Below are 16243 nucleotides of genomic sequence, written 5' to 3'. Positions count from 1 at the left end.
AGGGCTGCGTGAGTAAGCAGTTTTAGCAGTTTCCGAGGTTTGACTTTGACTTTGGAGGCTTTAGATGGAGCTGTGGCTGGGTGGTTTCCCTGGAGACCAAAGACTTGAAATGTTGGAGACTTGAACTGTCACTATGGAGACAGAGGTTGAATGCTATCCATACCTGGAAGTGGGGAAATTGTGTTTTTACTTTACAAGCAGTTGACTTTGCATTCAAAAAATGTCCAAGTCCCAGATCAGTTAATTTTAACAGTTCAATACAATTTTTTTAAATTAAGTAGCCTAAGATACACTCAGTTATCTAAATTATCCCCAGATATGAAGATTTGATTCAACGTTTTGAATGAGGATGGAGGTTTGCCGATTTAAAACAGCTATTCCAGCTTTCGTCCATAAGCAAACTAAAAGTTTTAGTTCCAATTCTACGTTTGTTGGCGCGTTTATTACGAACGAAACGCCGTAATAAAGGAGCGCATGGAGGAGCAACATTTCCATAGTAGCGCGCAACTTATTTCTTGTCATAAATAAACAATTGTTTTATACGAAAATATACAATAAATGTAGGTCAGGCACAGGACTACTGTTACAGTATAGTTTATACAAAGGTATCTTTAGCGAAATTCAGGCAATAAAGGAAAGAAAGTTTAGGCAATAAAATTAGAGGATACATTTTTGCACACGTTTTGACTTTAAGGCCAACCGCTTCAACCGGCAAAGTTATAGGCCAAAATATTGTTTAAACCTCCGCAAAACCCGACTTTCATAAAATACATAGTTCAAAAACTAAAAATGTTTTACCCAACTGTTGGCCAGTTTGCAGGGAGCGGTCTGTCCAAGTTCGTGTGATTGATGGATAAACTCTGTTGCTATGCGACTTTTGCCTGAAAATAAACACCAGATGCGCTCCCATCATCACCGCAGGTGCATCCTAAATGGCGCGTTTTCTATCCAAAGCTGCTTCAAATAATAGGAACTGGCGTTCTTTTAGCAATATGATACATTTGTAACCTCTTAACAAAGTGTTGGATGCACATAATTCAACATGAAAAATAATTTCCCAACACTGCACGTTGGTGTGAAGACTATAATTGGTAAGCTAGACAGACAGACAGACAGACAGACAGACACTGTATTGATTATTAGCAATACGTCTCCTCTTTGCACACATCACCATTTGGTCCATGCTCTGCTTGAGGCCTAGACCAGAGGATGGTCTTTGCCCAAGTCAGAGCGATGTACTCTCTAAATATATGACTCTGGTCCAAGTCCACGGCCCTATATAGTCTGTTTCCATGGTGACCAGACAGACAGAGGAGCTGTAGATGGGGTTTATTCATCCCGTACCAGCACGCATGGTTCTCCTCCTACTGCTGTGACTCAGAATTAGTCATAATGACAAGCTGTCAATGATGTATGAGGTTATAAATGACCAATTAATAATCTAATATGATGAAACCTAATGAAAAACAAAAACACCAGATTGTGAGATTAAAAACATTTTAGAGAAGTAATTACATTTTTGGGGTTTTATTTCCTTGTGAGCTACCAGTTGTTGTTAGTATACATGTGAACTACCAGTAGTTGTTAGTATACATGTGAGCTGCCAGTAGTTGTTAGTATGCATGTGAACTACTAGTAGTTGTTAGTATACATGTGAACTACCAGTAGTTGTTAGTATACATGTGAACTACCAGTAGTTGTTAGTATGCATGTGAACTACTAGTAGTTGTTAGTATACATGTGAACTACCAGTAGTTGTTAGTATACATGTGAACTACCAGTAGTTGTTAGTATGCATGTGAACTCCCAGTAGTTGTTAGTATACATGTGAACTACCAGTAGTTGTTAGTATGCATGTGAACTACCAGTAGTTGTTAGTATACATGTGAACTACCAGTAGTTGTTAGTATACATGTGAACTACCAGTAGTTGTTAGTATACATGTGAGCTACCAGTAGTTGTTAGTATACATGTGAACTACCAGTAGTTGTTAGTATACATGTGAACTACCAGTAGTTGTTAGTATACATGTGAACTACCAGTAGTTGTTAGTATGCATGTGAACTACCAGTAGTTGTTAGTATACATGTGAACTACCAGTAGTTGTTAGTATACATGTGAACTACCAGTAGTTGTTAGTATACATGTGAACTACCAGTAGTTGTTAGTATGCATGTGAACTACCAGTAGTTGTTAGTATGCATGTGAACTACTAGTAGTTGTTAGTATGCATGTGAACTACTAGTAGTTGTTAGTATGCATGTGAACTACCAGTAGTTGTTAGTATGCATGTGAACTACCAGTAGTTGTTAGTATGCATGTGAACTACTAGTAGTTGTTAGCATACATGTGAGCTACCAGTAGTTGTTAGTATACATGTGAGCTACCAGTAGTTGTTAGTATGCATGTGAGCTACCAGTAGTTGTTAGTATACATGTGAGCTACCAGTAGTTGTTAGTATGCATGTGAACTACCAGTAGTTGTTAGTATGCATGTGAACTACCAGTAGTTGTTAGTATGCATGTGAGCTACCAGTAGTTGTTAGTATACATGTGCTCTTATGTTGCTGGGTGCTTAGCTTTGACTTATGAATCAGAACACATTTATCTACTGCCCTTGGCTCCCCTCTCTACTCTGACACGCACGCACGCACGCACGCACGCACGCACGCACACACAAACACACACACACACACACACACACACACACACACACACACACACACACACACACACACACACACACACACACACACACACACACACACACACACACACACACACACACACACACACACACACACACACACACACACACACACACAAGCTTGGTTTGCGTGTGTGAGAGAGAGGCAGAGGCAGGGGCAGGGGCACATGGGCTGGCCAAAAAATGTGACCTATCCAGGATGCAGCTGTCACTTCAAGGCTGGGGGCACTTGCCCGTCACCTACCAGGAGACTCAATCACGGGGAGCGAGGGAAAGAGAGCGAGCGAGGGAGGGACAGCGAGCGAGGGAGAGAGTGGGAGCGAAGGAGAGACAGGGAGCGAGGGAGCGAGGGAGAGAGAGACAGGCAGCGAGGGAGAGACAGGGAGCGAGGGAGCGAGGGAGCGAGAGGGAGCTTAACTCCTAACAAGAAAAAAAAGTAGTGTGGGTGCACTAGAGCCACTCTCCTTGAGTCCAAGTAGAGCCAGTTTGGATAGTGGTGACATTGGAGCCTCCATAGGTCAGATCTCTCTCTCTCTCTCTCCACTCTTCGGTGGGGTCTAAGTAGAGCCCCAGACCCCCTTCAAAGGGCTGTAGCGGTGGCGGCTAAGTCTAGATGATCCAGGTGAACTTACACCAGGGGCTCCAGTGGACAGCAGGACAGGCAGAGAGAGGACACTTTAATTTGTTCCAGATGAAATATTTGGCTTCCCAGATCTTGTTACCTTAACTGGACTTTGCGAGGATGTGAAAAAAATGGATTGCATATTTTTCTGGGAGGTGACGAGGTAAGTTCATTATCAGGGGTTCATAATGGGTTAAAGGCATGTTGTCCCTTCACTGGCATGATATTTATTGAGGGATTTGGGGTAACTTTATGATGATAAGTTAATTGTTTACCTTCTGTGTTTTATTTGCGTCTATAAGTGGACTGCATCGTTGCAGCTGCATGGTCATTTCATTTGTGACAGTAACTTACTGTATATCTATGTAACCACAGACTCCATTGGAATGCTGAGAGGTACCTCTGACCAACCAAGGAATAGAAGTACCAATGGATGATTTCATAAGGATTGTTCCGTACACTCAGTAACTGCAACCCATATCTGAAAGGCTGTCACTTTTGAACATGAAGTGTTCAGAACCATGAGCACCAACCCAAAGAAAATGGCGGAAGGCGGCACACACCTCAGTCCTGGTATCCCCTCCAAACGGGCCAAAGTTTCCCAGGACCATGTAGTTCCGGACACAGGGGACCCAGGTCGAACCCCGCCGGTGTTCGTGCGCAAGCTTCGCAAGGCTGCAGTGGGGACAGGGTGTGATATCCGCCTGAGGGTGTCTGTGGGGGGTCAACCTGCCCCCTCTCTGTTTTGGTACCGTAACAATGATCTCCTGGCCCTGCCTGGGGAGAAGGATGTTGGGGGTCTGTGGATCAGGGATTGCAAGGCCAGTGACGCTGGTCTCTATACCTGCGTGGCCAGCAACTGCCTGGGGGAGGCTCAGAGCAGCGCCCTGCTTGCCGTTATGGACCTGGGAGAAGGTAACGTTGGGGAAACATTGGGACAACATTATGATTCATCTGTGTTTGCTAAGTATTGAAACATGGGGACAACCCTCACAAAACATTGTGTAAGTCTACAAGGGAAGCATGCAGGAGAACATCTGTTATCCATCTACTTTTAAAAGGTGCTCGGTAAGCAAAGGACCAATCTTTACAAAAGCCAACAACAATGTACCCAACAGGTTTGCAGGTGGTATATTTATTTAATTTATTTAATATTTAATTTAATTTATTTAATCTCAAATAGCTGTCCATTCCACTCTAGAAAACCCTTGCTCTTTCAAAAGTACTTCAACCCTGCTCTTTCAAAATGACTTCTACTGTAGAACCCGTCAGCTAGCAACACTTGAGAGTGTTGAGAGGGGTGAGGTTAAATTTGGCTCCTCAGTCTAAATTGAGACGTAGCGGTTAAGGGTGGGGCTGGTGTGACCCCCATGTCATCTGTCGCTGTGATCTTTTAGCAGTTGAACCCTTCAACTTCTGACCCCCTGGTTGGATGATTGTTGTTGTTTTGCAGTTTGGAACAAACCGAAGTGATATGGCGGCCATTTTGTCCAGGGTGTAACTGAGAGATAGAGAGGTGGAAAGAGAGAGAGAGATTACTCCATTTGAATGACTGTAAATAGATGTTTGTGTATTTATTTGTGTATTTACAGTATCACATTTGGGCCTGCAGAGCTGTCCCTTTAATAGATCTAATAAAGGTATCAGACAAATGCTATGTGGCTCACCAGTCAGTAAAGGCCATGTCATTAGTCTGGACCACATCACATGAAAGAATGAACAGTTGTAACTGGAGCTCCACACGTAGTGTCCCACAACCCAAAGCCATCCAACACATTGTCTGTCTGTCTGTGTCCCAAATTGCACTCTACTCACTATATAGTGGCAGTGGAGGCTGCCGAGAGACGACGGCTCATAATAATGGCTGGAACAGAGTACATTGAATGGCATCAAACAAATACATCAAACACATTGATACCATTCCACCTATTCCGCTCCAGCCATTACCACGAGCCCGTCCTCCCCAATTAAGGACATAGTAATCCATTTTGGGACGCAGGACAGAATCTTACGGTGAGAACGCTATTAAAGGGAAGACGATACGACGAAGGACACTTTTTGTACTTTGTGCCTGGTGAAGCCGAAAGCATTGCCCTGATCCCCTTGTTTCATGAGATACTAGCTATAATTAGAATGCTTTGGAGGGCTCCTTTGCTTAGGGTGGGAGTTCTGACGGCATAAATTCACTGTAACAGACAGTCAGCTGAAGCCTGAGAGAGATGGATCGGCCTTTTTGAAAGGCTAGACGAGGAACTCTAACTCACTCCCCTCTCATCTCATCTTCTTTATACTCCCCTTCAGCTCTCACTCCCTCCCCATCTCTACTCATCTATTTCCTTGCCCTTTTATCGGTTCTCATTCTTCCCACCTCTCTCTCTTGATCTCCCTCTTCCTCTGCAATCACTGCCCTTCCTTTCCACCATACTCCTCTCCCCTCTCTCCCTTTCCTGGGGACGTCTTTGGCCTTCGCCAGACAATCTCTGCTTATCACTTTCAGCCCCTATACCTTCTCTCCCTTTCACTCCACTCTTCTCCCCCTCTCTCCTCAGCCCTCTCCCCCTCGCTCCTCAGCCGTCTCCCCCTCTCTCCTCACCAATCACACCCTCTTGTTTTCTCCTCAACTCTCTCCCCTCTCCTGTTGACATCTTGGTCTCATTCTTGAGTCTCTGCCTAGAACCTTCTTACCCCTCTCTTGTCATGTCTGTGTCTCTCTCCCTCCTGGTGGGTCTCTATGTCTATCTCTCCTCCTGGTGGGTCTCTATGTCTATCTCCTCCTGGTGGATCTCTATGTCTATCTCTCCTCCTGGTGGGTCTCTATGTCTATCTCTCCTCCTGGTGGGTCTCTATGTCTATATCTCCTCCTGGTGGGTCTCTATGTCTATATCTCCTCCTGGTGGGTCTCTATGTCTATCTCTCCTCCTGGTGGGTCTCTATGTCTATCTCTCCTCCTGGTGGGTCTCTATGTCTATCTCTCCTCCTGGTGGGTCTCTATGTCTATATCTCCTCCTGGTGGGTCTCTATGTCTCCCTCCTCCTGGTGGGTCTCTGTGTCTCTCTCCATCCTGGTGGGTCTCTGTGTATCTCTCCTCCCGGTGGGTCTCTGTGTCTCTCTCCTCCTGGTGGGTCTCTGTGTCTCTCTCCTCCTGGTGGGTCTCTGTGTCTCTCTCCATCCTGGTGGGTCTCTGTGTCTCTCTCCTTCTGGTGGGTCTCTGTGTCTCTCTCCTCCTGGTGGGTCTCTATGTCTATATCTCCTCCTGGTGGGTCTCTATGTCTTTATCTCCTCCTGGTGGGTCTCTATGTCTTTATCTCCTCCTGGTGGGTCTCTATGTCTATATCTCCTCCTGGTGGGTCTCTATGTCTATATCTCCTCCTGGTGGGTCTCTATGTCTATATCTCCTCCTGGTGGGTCTCTGTGTCTCTCTCCATCCTGGTGGGTCACTATGTCTATATCTCCTCCTGGCGGGTCTCTGTGTCTCTCTCCATCCTGGTGGGTCTCTGTGTCTCTCTCCTCCTGTTGGGTCTCTGTGTCTCTCTCCTCCTGGTGGGTCTCTGTGTCTCTCTCCTCCTGGTGGGTCTCTGTGTCTCTCTCCCCCTGGTATGTCTCTGTGTCTCTCTCCTCCTGGTGGGTCTCTGTGTCTCTCTCCATCCTGGTGGGTCTCTGTGTCTCTCACCCTCCTGGTGGGTCTCTGTGTCTCTCTCCATCCTGGTGGGTCTCTGTGTCTCTCTCCTCCTGGTGGGTCTCTGTGTCTATCTCTCCTCCTGGTGGGTCTCTGTGTCTCTCTCCTCCTGGTGGCTCTCTGTGTCTCTCTCCATCCTGGTGGGTCTCTGTGTCTCTCTCCTCCTGGTGGGTCTCTGTGTCTCTCTCCCCCTGGTGGGTCTCTGTGTCTCTCTCCTCCTGGTGGGTCTCTGTGTCTCTCTCCATCCTGGTGGGTCTCTGTGTCTCTCACCCTCCTGGTGGGTCTCTGTGTCTCTCTCCATCCTGGTGGGTCTCTGTGTCTCTCTCCTCCTGATGGGTCTCTGTGTCTCTCTCCTCCCGGTGGGTCTCTGTGTCTCACCCTCCTGGTGGGTCTCTATGTCTATCTCTCCTCCTGGTGGGTCTCTATGTCTATCTCTCCTCCTGGCGGGTCTCTATGTCTATCTCTCCTCCTGGTGGGTTTCTGTGTCTCTCTCCTCCTGGTGATATTCAACCTGCATGTGACCATCTATCTCCCACCATGACAATGCACCATGACCAATAAGCCTCTTCTCAGACACTCTATCTCCCCTTTCTCTGCCCTTCTTTTCACCTCTCTCTCTCTCTTTTTCTCTTTCTCTCTCTTTCTTTTTTCCCTGCCCCCAGACCCCTGTGTGGTTCTCTGCCTCCTCCATTCCCTCTACCCCCTCCTCTCTTATTTGTGGCATGGTATGTGCCAGGGGGTTCGTGTTCCAGAGATGTGTGATGTAATTATAGCAACACCACAGTGCCTCAGTGGGGGTGAGACTATGGACAGTCACACTCAATCACAGTCATCATCATGAAAGAGGGAGGGAGGGAGGGTTGAGGGAGTGGGAGATATAGATGTATAAAAGGATAGAGGAAGTGTGTGTGTGTGTGTGTGTGTGTGTGTTTTTTCTGGTAATAGATGCATGTAGAAAATACTAGATGCATCACATGTAGGTATCTTTTGAGGCTGGCCCTTTAAGAAGTCAAAAAGCACCATATGTCAGTACTGACCATGCCACAACAAGCCACCAGTCTGTGACTGTGATACTTTTTGACACATCATATTTCGCTTAGTAGTGTTTACGCTTTGACCACTGAATCACTTCAATGACTTGACATGAGGTCAGTCTGTAAACGTAACCCCCTCACACATTCAATGATTTTACAACTCTTATAATCTTGGTTACCCAGAAGTAAAATCCGCTCGCAAAATTCTGTAATTTGCTGTTTTACTTCTGGGGGGAATGCTGTTAACAAGTATGGTTACCCTTGCGCAACAGAAGGAAGTGAAGTCTGCTCCCTCGCAAACAGAAACTCTCAACCAAACCCCTCCTTTCCTTTAATTTCACCAGTGTTTATCATGGGCAGATTTTGTTTTCATGCATTTTTACGATACAGACAATTTTTACTTTGTGGCTGTGGAATCTAGTGGAAACTGTATATCATACACACACAGGCTTGAAAATCACTGTAACTGCTTAAGCACCGCCTTCTCCCCATACTGATTGGTCCAAAAATCAACAACAAAAGACCAAATCAGAAACTATTGTTGCTTGTAATCACATAATTATACCTGAGCCTTGACAGATCCTCAACGTTTCATCTGTCCACGAGAATCTGTCAGTTTCATATGTCCACGATAGATGTTTAATGGTGTAAACTACCCCAACGGTTACATCATGTTTCTCTGAGCGCTATCCAAGTAACTGGTATTTTAGCTGACATTTTAGCTGACATGGTATTTAGACTACATGAAACATCCATAAAGGTGTTATGAATGCCTTATATAAACCCCCTTCAAGTTACCAAACATGCATGCTGTTAGACTGGCCTCTCAAACCTATGCCATTTTGTTATTCTGGGAATGAAACCAGAATGCAACAGTACATGGATACTCCCAAGCTTGGGAGGACATGAACTTGATCCTCCCACGCCTCTGGCCCATATTCCATAACTACAGTTTGTTATGCCAAATATCGTGACTGTCCACTCCAGTGTCCTTGTGGATCTAGGGAGTTTGTGTGGCTAGCTATGCTACGCTAACCAGAACTCTACTGTAATTTAACGACCCCGTGACAAGTTGACAGGGTGGATTCCCACCCTCAGAATATATTTACTGTGCAGTTAGAGACCCATGTCTTAGACTCACACTGTCGGTGGGTATATATGCACTCCAGCATTTGGTCTACGTGTCTAACATCTGATATTCTCAAGCAGGAGACCGATTTAGTGACGTCAGACATAGTAGAACAATCCTGTTCAGATTTAGAATGTAATGTAGTCCACCACCACACTCTGTGCATGTGTTTTTAGCCTGTCAAATTGATTCTGATTTTGGTCCGTCATTCAAAAGTTCACCTCTACTTTTTATAGTTACTTAAAGATCGAATCGGCTTTAGGGGAAACAGAGATAGTTCTCCCTCAGAGCCAGTGGTGGAAAAAATACCCAAATTGTCATACTTGAGTAAAAGTAATTGCTAAAATATATTTAAGTATCAAAAGTAAAAGTTAAAGTATACATCATTTAAAATTCCTTATATTAAGCAAACCAGACAGCTGATTTTCTTGATTTTTTTATTTATGGAAAGCCAGGGGCACACTCCAACACTCAGACATCATTTACAAACAAAGCATTTGTGTTTAGTGAGTCCGTCAGATCAGAGGCAGTAGGGATGACCAGGGATGGTCTGTTGATAAGTGTGTGAATTTTCTAGTCCTGCTAAGCATACTTTTGTGTGTCAGGGAAAATGTATGGAGTAAAAAGTACATTATTTTCTTTAGGAATGTAGTGGAGTAAAAGTAAATAAATATAGTAAATGAAAGTACAGATACCCTAAAAAACGACTTACGTAGTACCTTAAAGTATTTTTACTTAAGTACTTTACACCACTGCCCAGAGCCTTTGTTATAGTTATTGTTTTGATGACTGAACAGAGGTGGAGGCATGTTCGGCAGCATTGAAAAAACAACGACAGTGCATATTCTGCTGTTCTATCGCAAGTGTGATGATATCAGAGGGGAAAAAACAGTGTTTGTTGTTTGCTGTTACTGTGTTTGTTGTTTGCTGGTCACTGTGTTTGCTGGGCAACACAGTGACTAGAGTCTGGTTTCAATGATGGACTGTTTTGGCAAAGAGGAACTACCTCACTGCCTACATCAATACTTTATCAGCTTAAATAAAATACAAAATAGTAGCTAGCAATACGGAGATCACCTTCAACCTTCACTAAAACCACTGCAAAGGTTTTGCCTGCAAACGTTGGTTTTAAGTTGCAATGTTCTGGCATGCCTGGCTTGTGATTTGAGTCCCCGGATTTTATTTCTTTATCGACGTAGGCAGTACTTCCTTTACGCCAAAAGAGTCCATCATTGAAACCTAGTCACTGTGTTGCCTAAGGACGGGTTTTCAAGACTCAACAGACGTAGCAGTTTCACCATTAAGAATTCCAGCTTTAAAGCAGCTTGTTGAAGTTATTCATGGCTGACAACAATATCTTTGCCATGTTCATTGGCTGTCAAAACAGACAGAAATGTAAACAACTCCCACTCAATAAGTTGTGTTCAAACTTTCTCTGTTCTTTAATGAGTTCAGATTCTGTTTCAGTGCATCACAGGATCACAGGAAGCCTTCTTCAGTCTGTCACTAGTAGGGGGTTTCTCAGTCCAAGCAGAGAGTCAGACAAGACAGTAAAGGTTGTTTCAGCCCTGTCTGTAATCTCCTTATTACAGGAGGGCAGGTCCACTGTAAGGGTACAGAGCAGGGGTAACAGGGGTGTACAATAGCCCACTCGAAATAGACCGCCGGGCTTGGTGTTGTTGTGTTGGAGTAAGGGGGAACGGGGGAACGGGGGAGAGAGAGAGAGAGGGCCTGAGCGAGGCAGAGGGCACCATCAGGCGCATTGAGGCAGCCATCTTAAGGAATATGTCCTCACCCTGGCCATGAAGTAGACAGGACATCTAGGAGTCTGGGAGGAGAAGCCATTTTAAGGATCTCATATTCACCCTTGCCTCCATGGGATTGGGATACACATTCCAACTAAGGAGAAGTGGCCATTTTAAAATAAGTCATCCTTACCTCACTAAGGTCAGGATTTACGGGTAAAACCAGGAAGAACTGTCAAGTGTAGAGGAATGGGCTTAGATTGTGATTTGATGGTGATTTGAGAGTTCGACAAGAAGACGGACGTTTGATTAACGAGGATTACACATCTGAGAGGCCCAGTGTTAAAAGAATAAGAGAGTGAGAGAGATATCAACTGGAGTCATGCTAAAGAAGGAGTATCTGGATGCTCGGAAGGCTTTGAGAAGTGTGAGGGACGGTGTGACCGGCCCCAGGAGAAAGAAACCCAAAGGTGAGTGTTAGAACTCGTTCTAACCAACCACACGGAAAAGGTGGGAAGTGTCTGGGCTCTTGAGTAGGTTCTTTCTTACTGTTCAGCTATCTGTTATCTTATGACAATCTGATGTTGTTGTGCTTACTGGGACGAAGTAAATATGGACTGGACCATGATGAGGTCACAACAGACACAGAAGACCTCATCAGACTCCTATTGTCTACTGTTCATTCTCTTCCATTACCTCCTTATAGAATATTGAATTGTACAACGCCACTGACCTATTCTTCTGATTCTAGTTGGGGACCAGGATGTTTCAAACCTAACAGGTGTTGGCTGGCTGACAGGCTTCCAGTGCAAACCAATAATACTCATCTAATGAGCAGGCTATTCACAGCATCCCCCGATGATGATAACTAGACACGCACTGCCTCTGTGGATAGTCTCTTTTTCTAGGCTCTCAACTATTAACAGGTGCTGAGAAAAATGACTGGGCATTGCATCCATAAAATGACTGTACTATGTACAGTAAATACTAGGGAGTACATTGTTTCAAAGGATAATATTGCAATACTTCAAAGACTCAGCTGTGGGTTGCAGTTGTAAATACATTATCTCACACTAGTGAGGGTCCCCCCCCCCCCAGTTGTCTGTATGTCTGTCAGCCCGACTGCCTGTCTGTCTGGTCACATGGTAGATACAGTACCTCCTAATTTTAGTCCATACTGTAGGCATAGAGTATCTCATAGTATCTCTCCCAGTCTCTCTCTGCCCCCCCTCTCTCTTTCTCTCCTTCTCTCAGTCTGTCTCTGCCCCCTCTCTCTCCTCTCTTTATCACCCTAGTCCACTATCCAGTCCTGTAACTAACACAGACCAGACCTAGAGAATGAGATAAACTAGCAAGAGGCATCTGTGTGATGTGAAATCCCATTACATTCCCAGAATGCATCACAGTGCATGTTCACGGACCACAATGTATTCAGTGATGTAAAGTACTTAAGTAAAAATACTCTAAAGTACTACTTAAGTAGTTTTGGGGGGTATCTGTACTTTACTATTTATATTTTTGAGAAGTTTTACTTTTACTTCACTACATTCCTTAAGAAAATATTATACTACCATAATTGTACCATAATACCAGATTGTACTCCATACATTTCCCCTGACAACTAAAAGTACTTGTTACATTTTGAATGCTTAGCAGGACAGGAACATTTTGAAATTCACACACTAATCAAGAGAACACGTGGTCATCCCTACTACCTCTGGTCTGGTGGACTCACTAAACACAGCAGCATCTTTTGTTAATAAAGTCTGAGTGTTGGAGTGTGCCCCTGGCTATCCATACTTTTAAAAACAAGAAAATGGAGCTGTCTGCTTTGCTTAATATAAAGAATTTGAAATGATTTATACTTTTACTTCTACTTTTGACACTTAAGTATATTTTATCAATTACATTTACTTTTGATACTTAAGCATTTTTAAAACGAAATACTTTTAGACTTTTACTGAGGTAGTATTTTACTGGGTGACTTTCACTTTTACTTGAGTAACTTTCTATTAAGGTATCTATACTTTTACTCAAGTATGACAATTGGGTACTTTTTCCACCACTGGCCATATTAAGGGAACTGACCTATTTTGTCAGGTGAGGAAAGATGATCCTAGATCTGTACCAAGGGGAAATTTCACCCCAGATCATGAGATGAGGCGCCTCCGTGTTTGGCCTGGCGCTGGTCCTGTTTATGTTCCTTCTCTCTAGTTAGGCGTCAGTCCCATGGTCTGAGGCCTGGAGGGGGCCAGGATTAGGTGATAGGATCAGGTTTCTGTGTGGTCATCAGCAGTCAGTACAGACATGCCCACTGTGTCTGTCACCTGGGCCTGGACCTCTACACCACCCACAGCGTCTGACTCTGAGCTACGTTACAACAAAGGAATGGCTTCTGTTCTATTAAAAGACTATTACAGTTGTAACGTCTGGAGAGTGATGGGTGTGGAGTCAGACGCAGAGAGCAAATCAAATCAAATCACATTTTATTTGTCACATACACATGGTTAGCAGATGTTAATGCGAGTGTAGCGAAATGCTTGTGCTTCTAGTTCCGACAATGCAGTAATAACCAACAAGTAATCTAACCTAACAATTCCACAACTACTACCTTATACACACAAGTGTAAAGGGATAAAGAATATGTACATAAAGATATATGAATGAGTGATGGTACAGAACGGCATAGGCAAGATGCAGTAGATGGTATAGTGTACAGTCTATACATATGAGATGAGTAATGTAGGGTATGTAAACATTATATTAAGTGGCATTGTTTAAAGTGGCTAGTGATACATTTTTACATAATTTCCATCAATTCCCATTATTAAAGTGGCTGGAGTTGAGTCAGTATGTTGGCAGCGGCCACTAAATGTTAGTGGTGGCTGTTTAACAGTCTGATGGCCTTGAGATAGAAGCTGTTTTTCAGTCTCTCGGTCCCTGCTTTGATGCACCTGTACTGACCTCGCCTTCTGGATGATAGCGGGGTGAACAGGCAGTGGCTCGGGTGGTTGTTGTCCTTGATGATCTTTATGGCCTTCCTGTGACATCGAGTGGTGTAGGTGTCCTGGAGGGCAGGTAGTTTGCCCCCGGTGATGCGTTGTGCAGACCTCACTACCCTCTGGAGAGCCTTACGGTTGTGGGCGGAGCAGTTGCCGTACCAGGCGGTGATACTCTCGATTGTGCATCTGTAGAAGTTTGTGAGTGCTTTTGGTGACAAGCCGAATTTCTTCAGCCTCCTGAGGTTGAAGAGGCGCTGCTGCGCCTTCTTCACAACACTGTCTGTGTGGGTGGACCAATTAAGTTTGTCCGTGATGTGTACACCGAGGAACTTAAAACTTTCCACGTTCTCCACTACTGTCCCGTCGATGTGGATAGGGGGGTGCTCCCTCTGCTGTTTCCTGAAGTCCACAATCATCTCCTTTGTTTTGTTGACGTTGAGTGTGAGGTTATTTTCCTGACACCACACTCCGAGGGCCCTCACCTCCTCCCTGTAGGCCGTCTCGTCGTTGTTGGTAATCAAGCCTACCACTGTAGTGTCGTCCGCAAACTTGATGATTGAGTTGGAGGCGTGCATGGCCACACAGTCGTGGGTGAACAGGGAGTACAGGAGAGGGCTCAGAACGCACCCTTGTGGGGCCCCAGTGTTGAGATGTTGTTACCTACCCTCACCACCTGGGGGCGGCTCGTCAGGAAGTCCAGGACCCAGTTGCACAGGGCGGGGTCGAGACCCAGGGTCTCGAGCTTGATGACAAGTTTGGAGGGTACTATGGTGTTAAATGCTGAGCTGTAGTCGATGAACAGCATTCTCACATAGGTATTCCTCTTGTCCAGATGGGTTAGGGCAGTGTGCAGTGTGGTTGCGATTGCGTCGTCTGTGGACCTATTGGGGCGGTAAGCAAATTGGAGTGGGTCTAGGGTGTCAGGTAGGGTGGAGGTGATATGGTCCTTGACTAGTCTCTCAAAGCACTTCATGATGACGGAAGTGAGTGCTACGGGGCGGTAGTCGTTTAGCTCAGTTACCTTAGCTTTCTTGGGAACAGGAACAATGGTGGCCCTCTTGAAGCATGTGGGAACAGCAGACTGGGATAAGGATTGATTGAATATGTCCGTAAACACACCAGCCAGCTGGTCTGCACATGCTCTGAGGACGCGGCTGGGAATGCCGTCTGGGCCTGCAACCTTGCGAGGGTTAACACGTTTAAATGTTTTACTCACCTCGGCTGCAGTGAAGGAGAGCCCGCAGGTTTTGGTAGCGGGCCGTGTCAGTGGCACTGTATTGTCCTCAAAGCGAGCAAAAAAGTTATTTAGTCTGTCTGGGAGCAAGACATCCTGGTCCGCGACGTGGCTGGTTTTCTTTTTGTAATCCGTGATTGACTGTAGACCCTGCCACATACCTCTTGTGTCTGAGCTGTTGAATTGCGACTCTACTTTGTCTCTATACTGGCACTTAGCTTGTTTGATTGCCTTGCGGAGGGAATAGCTACACTGTTTGTATTCGGTCATGTTTCCGGTCACCTTGCCCTGGTTAAAAGCAGTGGTTTGCGCTTTCAGTTTCACGCGAATGCTGCCATCAATCCACGGTTTCTGGTTTGGGAATGTTTTAATCGTTGCTTTGGGTACGACATCGTCAATGCACTTTCTAATGAACTCGCTCACCGAATCAGCGTATTCGTCAATGTTGTTGTTGGACGCAATGCGGAACATATCCCAATCCACGTGATCGAAGCAGTCTTGAAGCGTGGAATCAGATTGGTCGGACCAGCGTTGAACAGACCAGAGTGCGGGAGCTTGCTGTTTTAGTTTCTGTTTGTAGGCTGGAAGCAACAAAATGGAGTCGTGATCAGCTTTTCCGAAAGGGGGGCGGGGGAGGGCCTTATATGCGTCGCGGAAGTTAGTATAACAATGATCCAAGGTTTTACCAGCCCTGGTAGCACAATCGATATGCTGATAGAATTTAGGGAGTCTTGTTTTCAGATTAGCCTTGTTAAAATCCCCAGCTACGATGAATGCAGCCTCAGGGTGTGTGGTTTCCAGTTTACATAAAGTCAGATAAAGTTCGTTCAGGGCCATCGATGTGTCTGTTTGGGGGGAATATATACTGCTGTGATTATAATCGAAGAGAATTCCCTTGGTAGATAATGCGGTCGACATTTGATTGTGAGGAATTCTAAATCAGGTGAACAGAATGACTTGAGTTCCTGTATGTTGTTATGATCACACCACGTCTCGTTAATCATAAGGCATACACCCCCGCCCCTCTTCTTACCAGAAAGATGTTTGTTTCTGTCTGCGCGATGCGTGAAGAAACCAGCTGGCTGCATCGACTCC

General features: G+C 45.1%; 1 protein-coding gene across 1 annotated transcript in view; it reads left to right on the top strand.

Moving 5' to 3' along the window:
* The first annotated feature begins 3390 nt into the window (after window positions 1-3390).
* The window catches only part of LOC129840375 (striated muscle preferentially expressed protein kinase-like), a 62307-nt gene continuing 49454 nt past the window's right edge, over window positions 3391-16243 (top strand). The window contains exons 1-2 of the mRNA XM_055908201.1: window positions 3391-3491; window positions 3704-4243. Of these exons, the coding sequence (XP_055764176.1) occupies window positions 3850-4243 (394 nt within the window). The 5' untranslated portion in view covers window positions 3391-3491; window positions 3704-3849. The remainder of the gene's footprint in view (window positions 3492-3703; window positions 4244-16243) is intronic.

Source organism: Salvelinus fontinalis, chromosome 41 (genome assembly GCF_029448725.1).
Source record: "Salvelinus fontinalis isolate EN_2023a chromosome 41, ASM2944872v1, whole genome shotgun sequence".
Classification (NCBI taxonomy): Eukaryota; Metazoa; Chordata; class Actinopteri; order Salmoniformes; family Salmonidae; genus Salvelinus; species Salvelinus fontinalis.
Note: the sequence above shows the minus strand (reverse complement) of the source record. Positions and strands in the feature narration are given on the sequence as shown.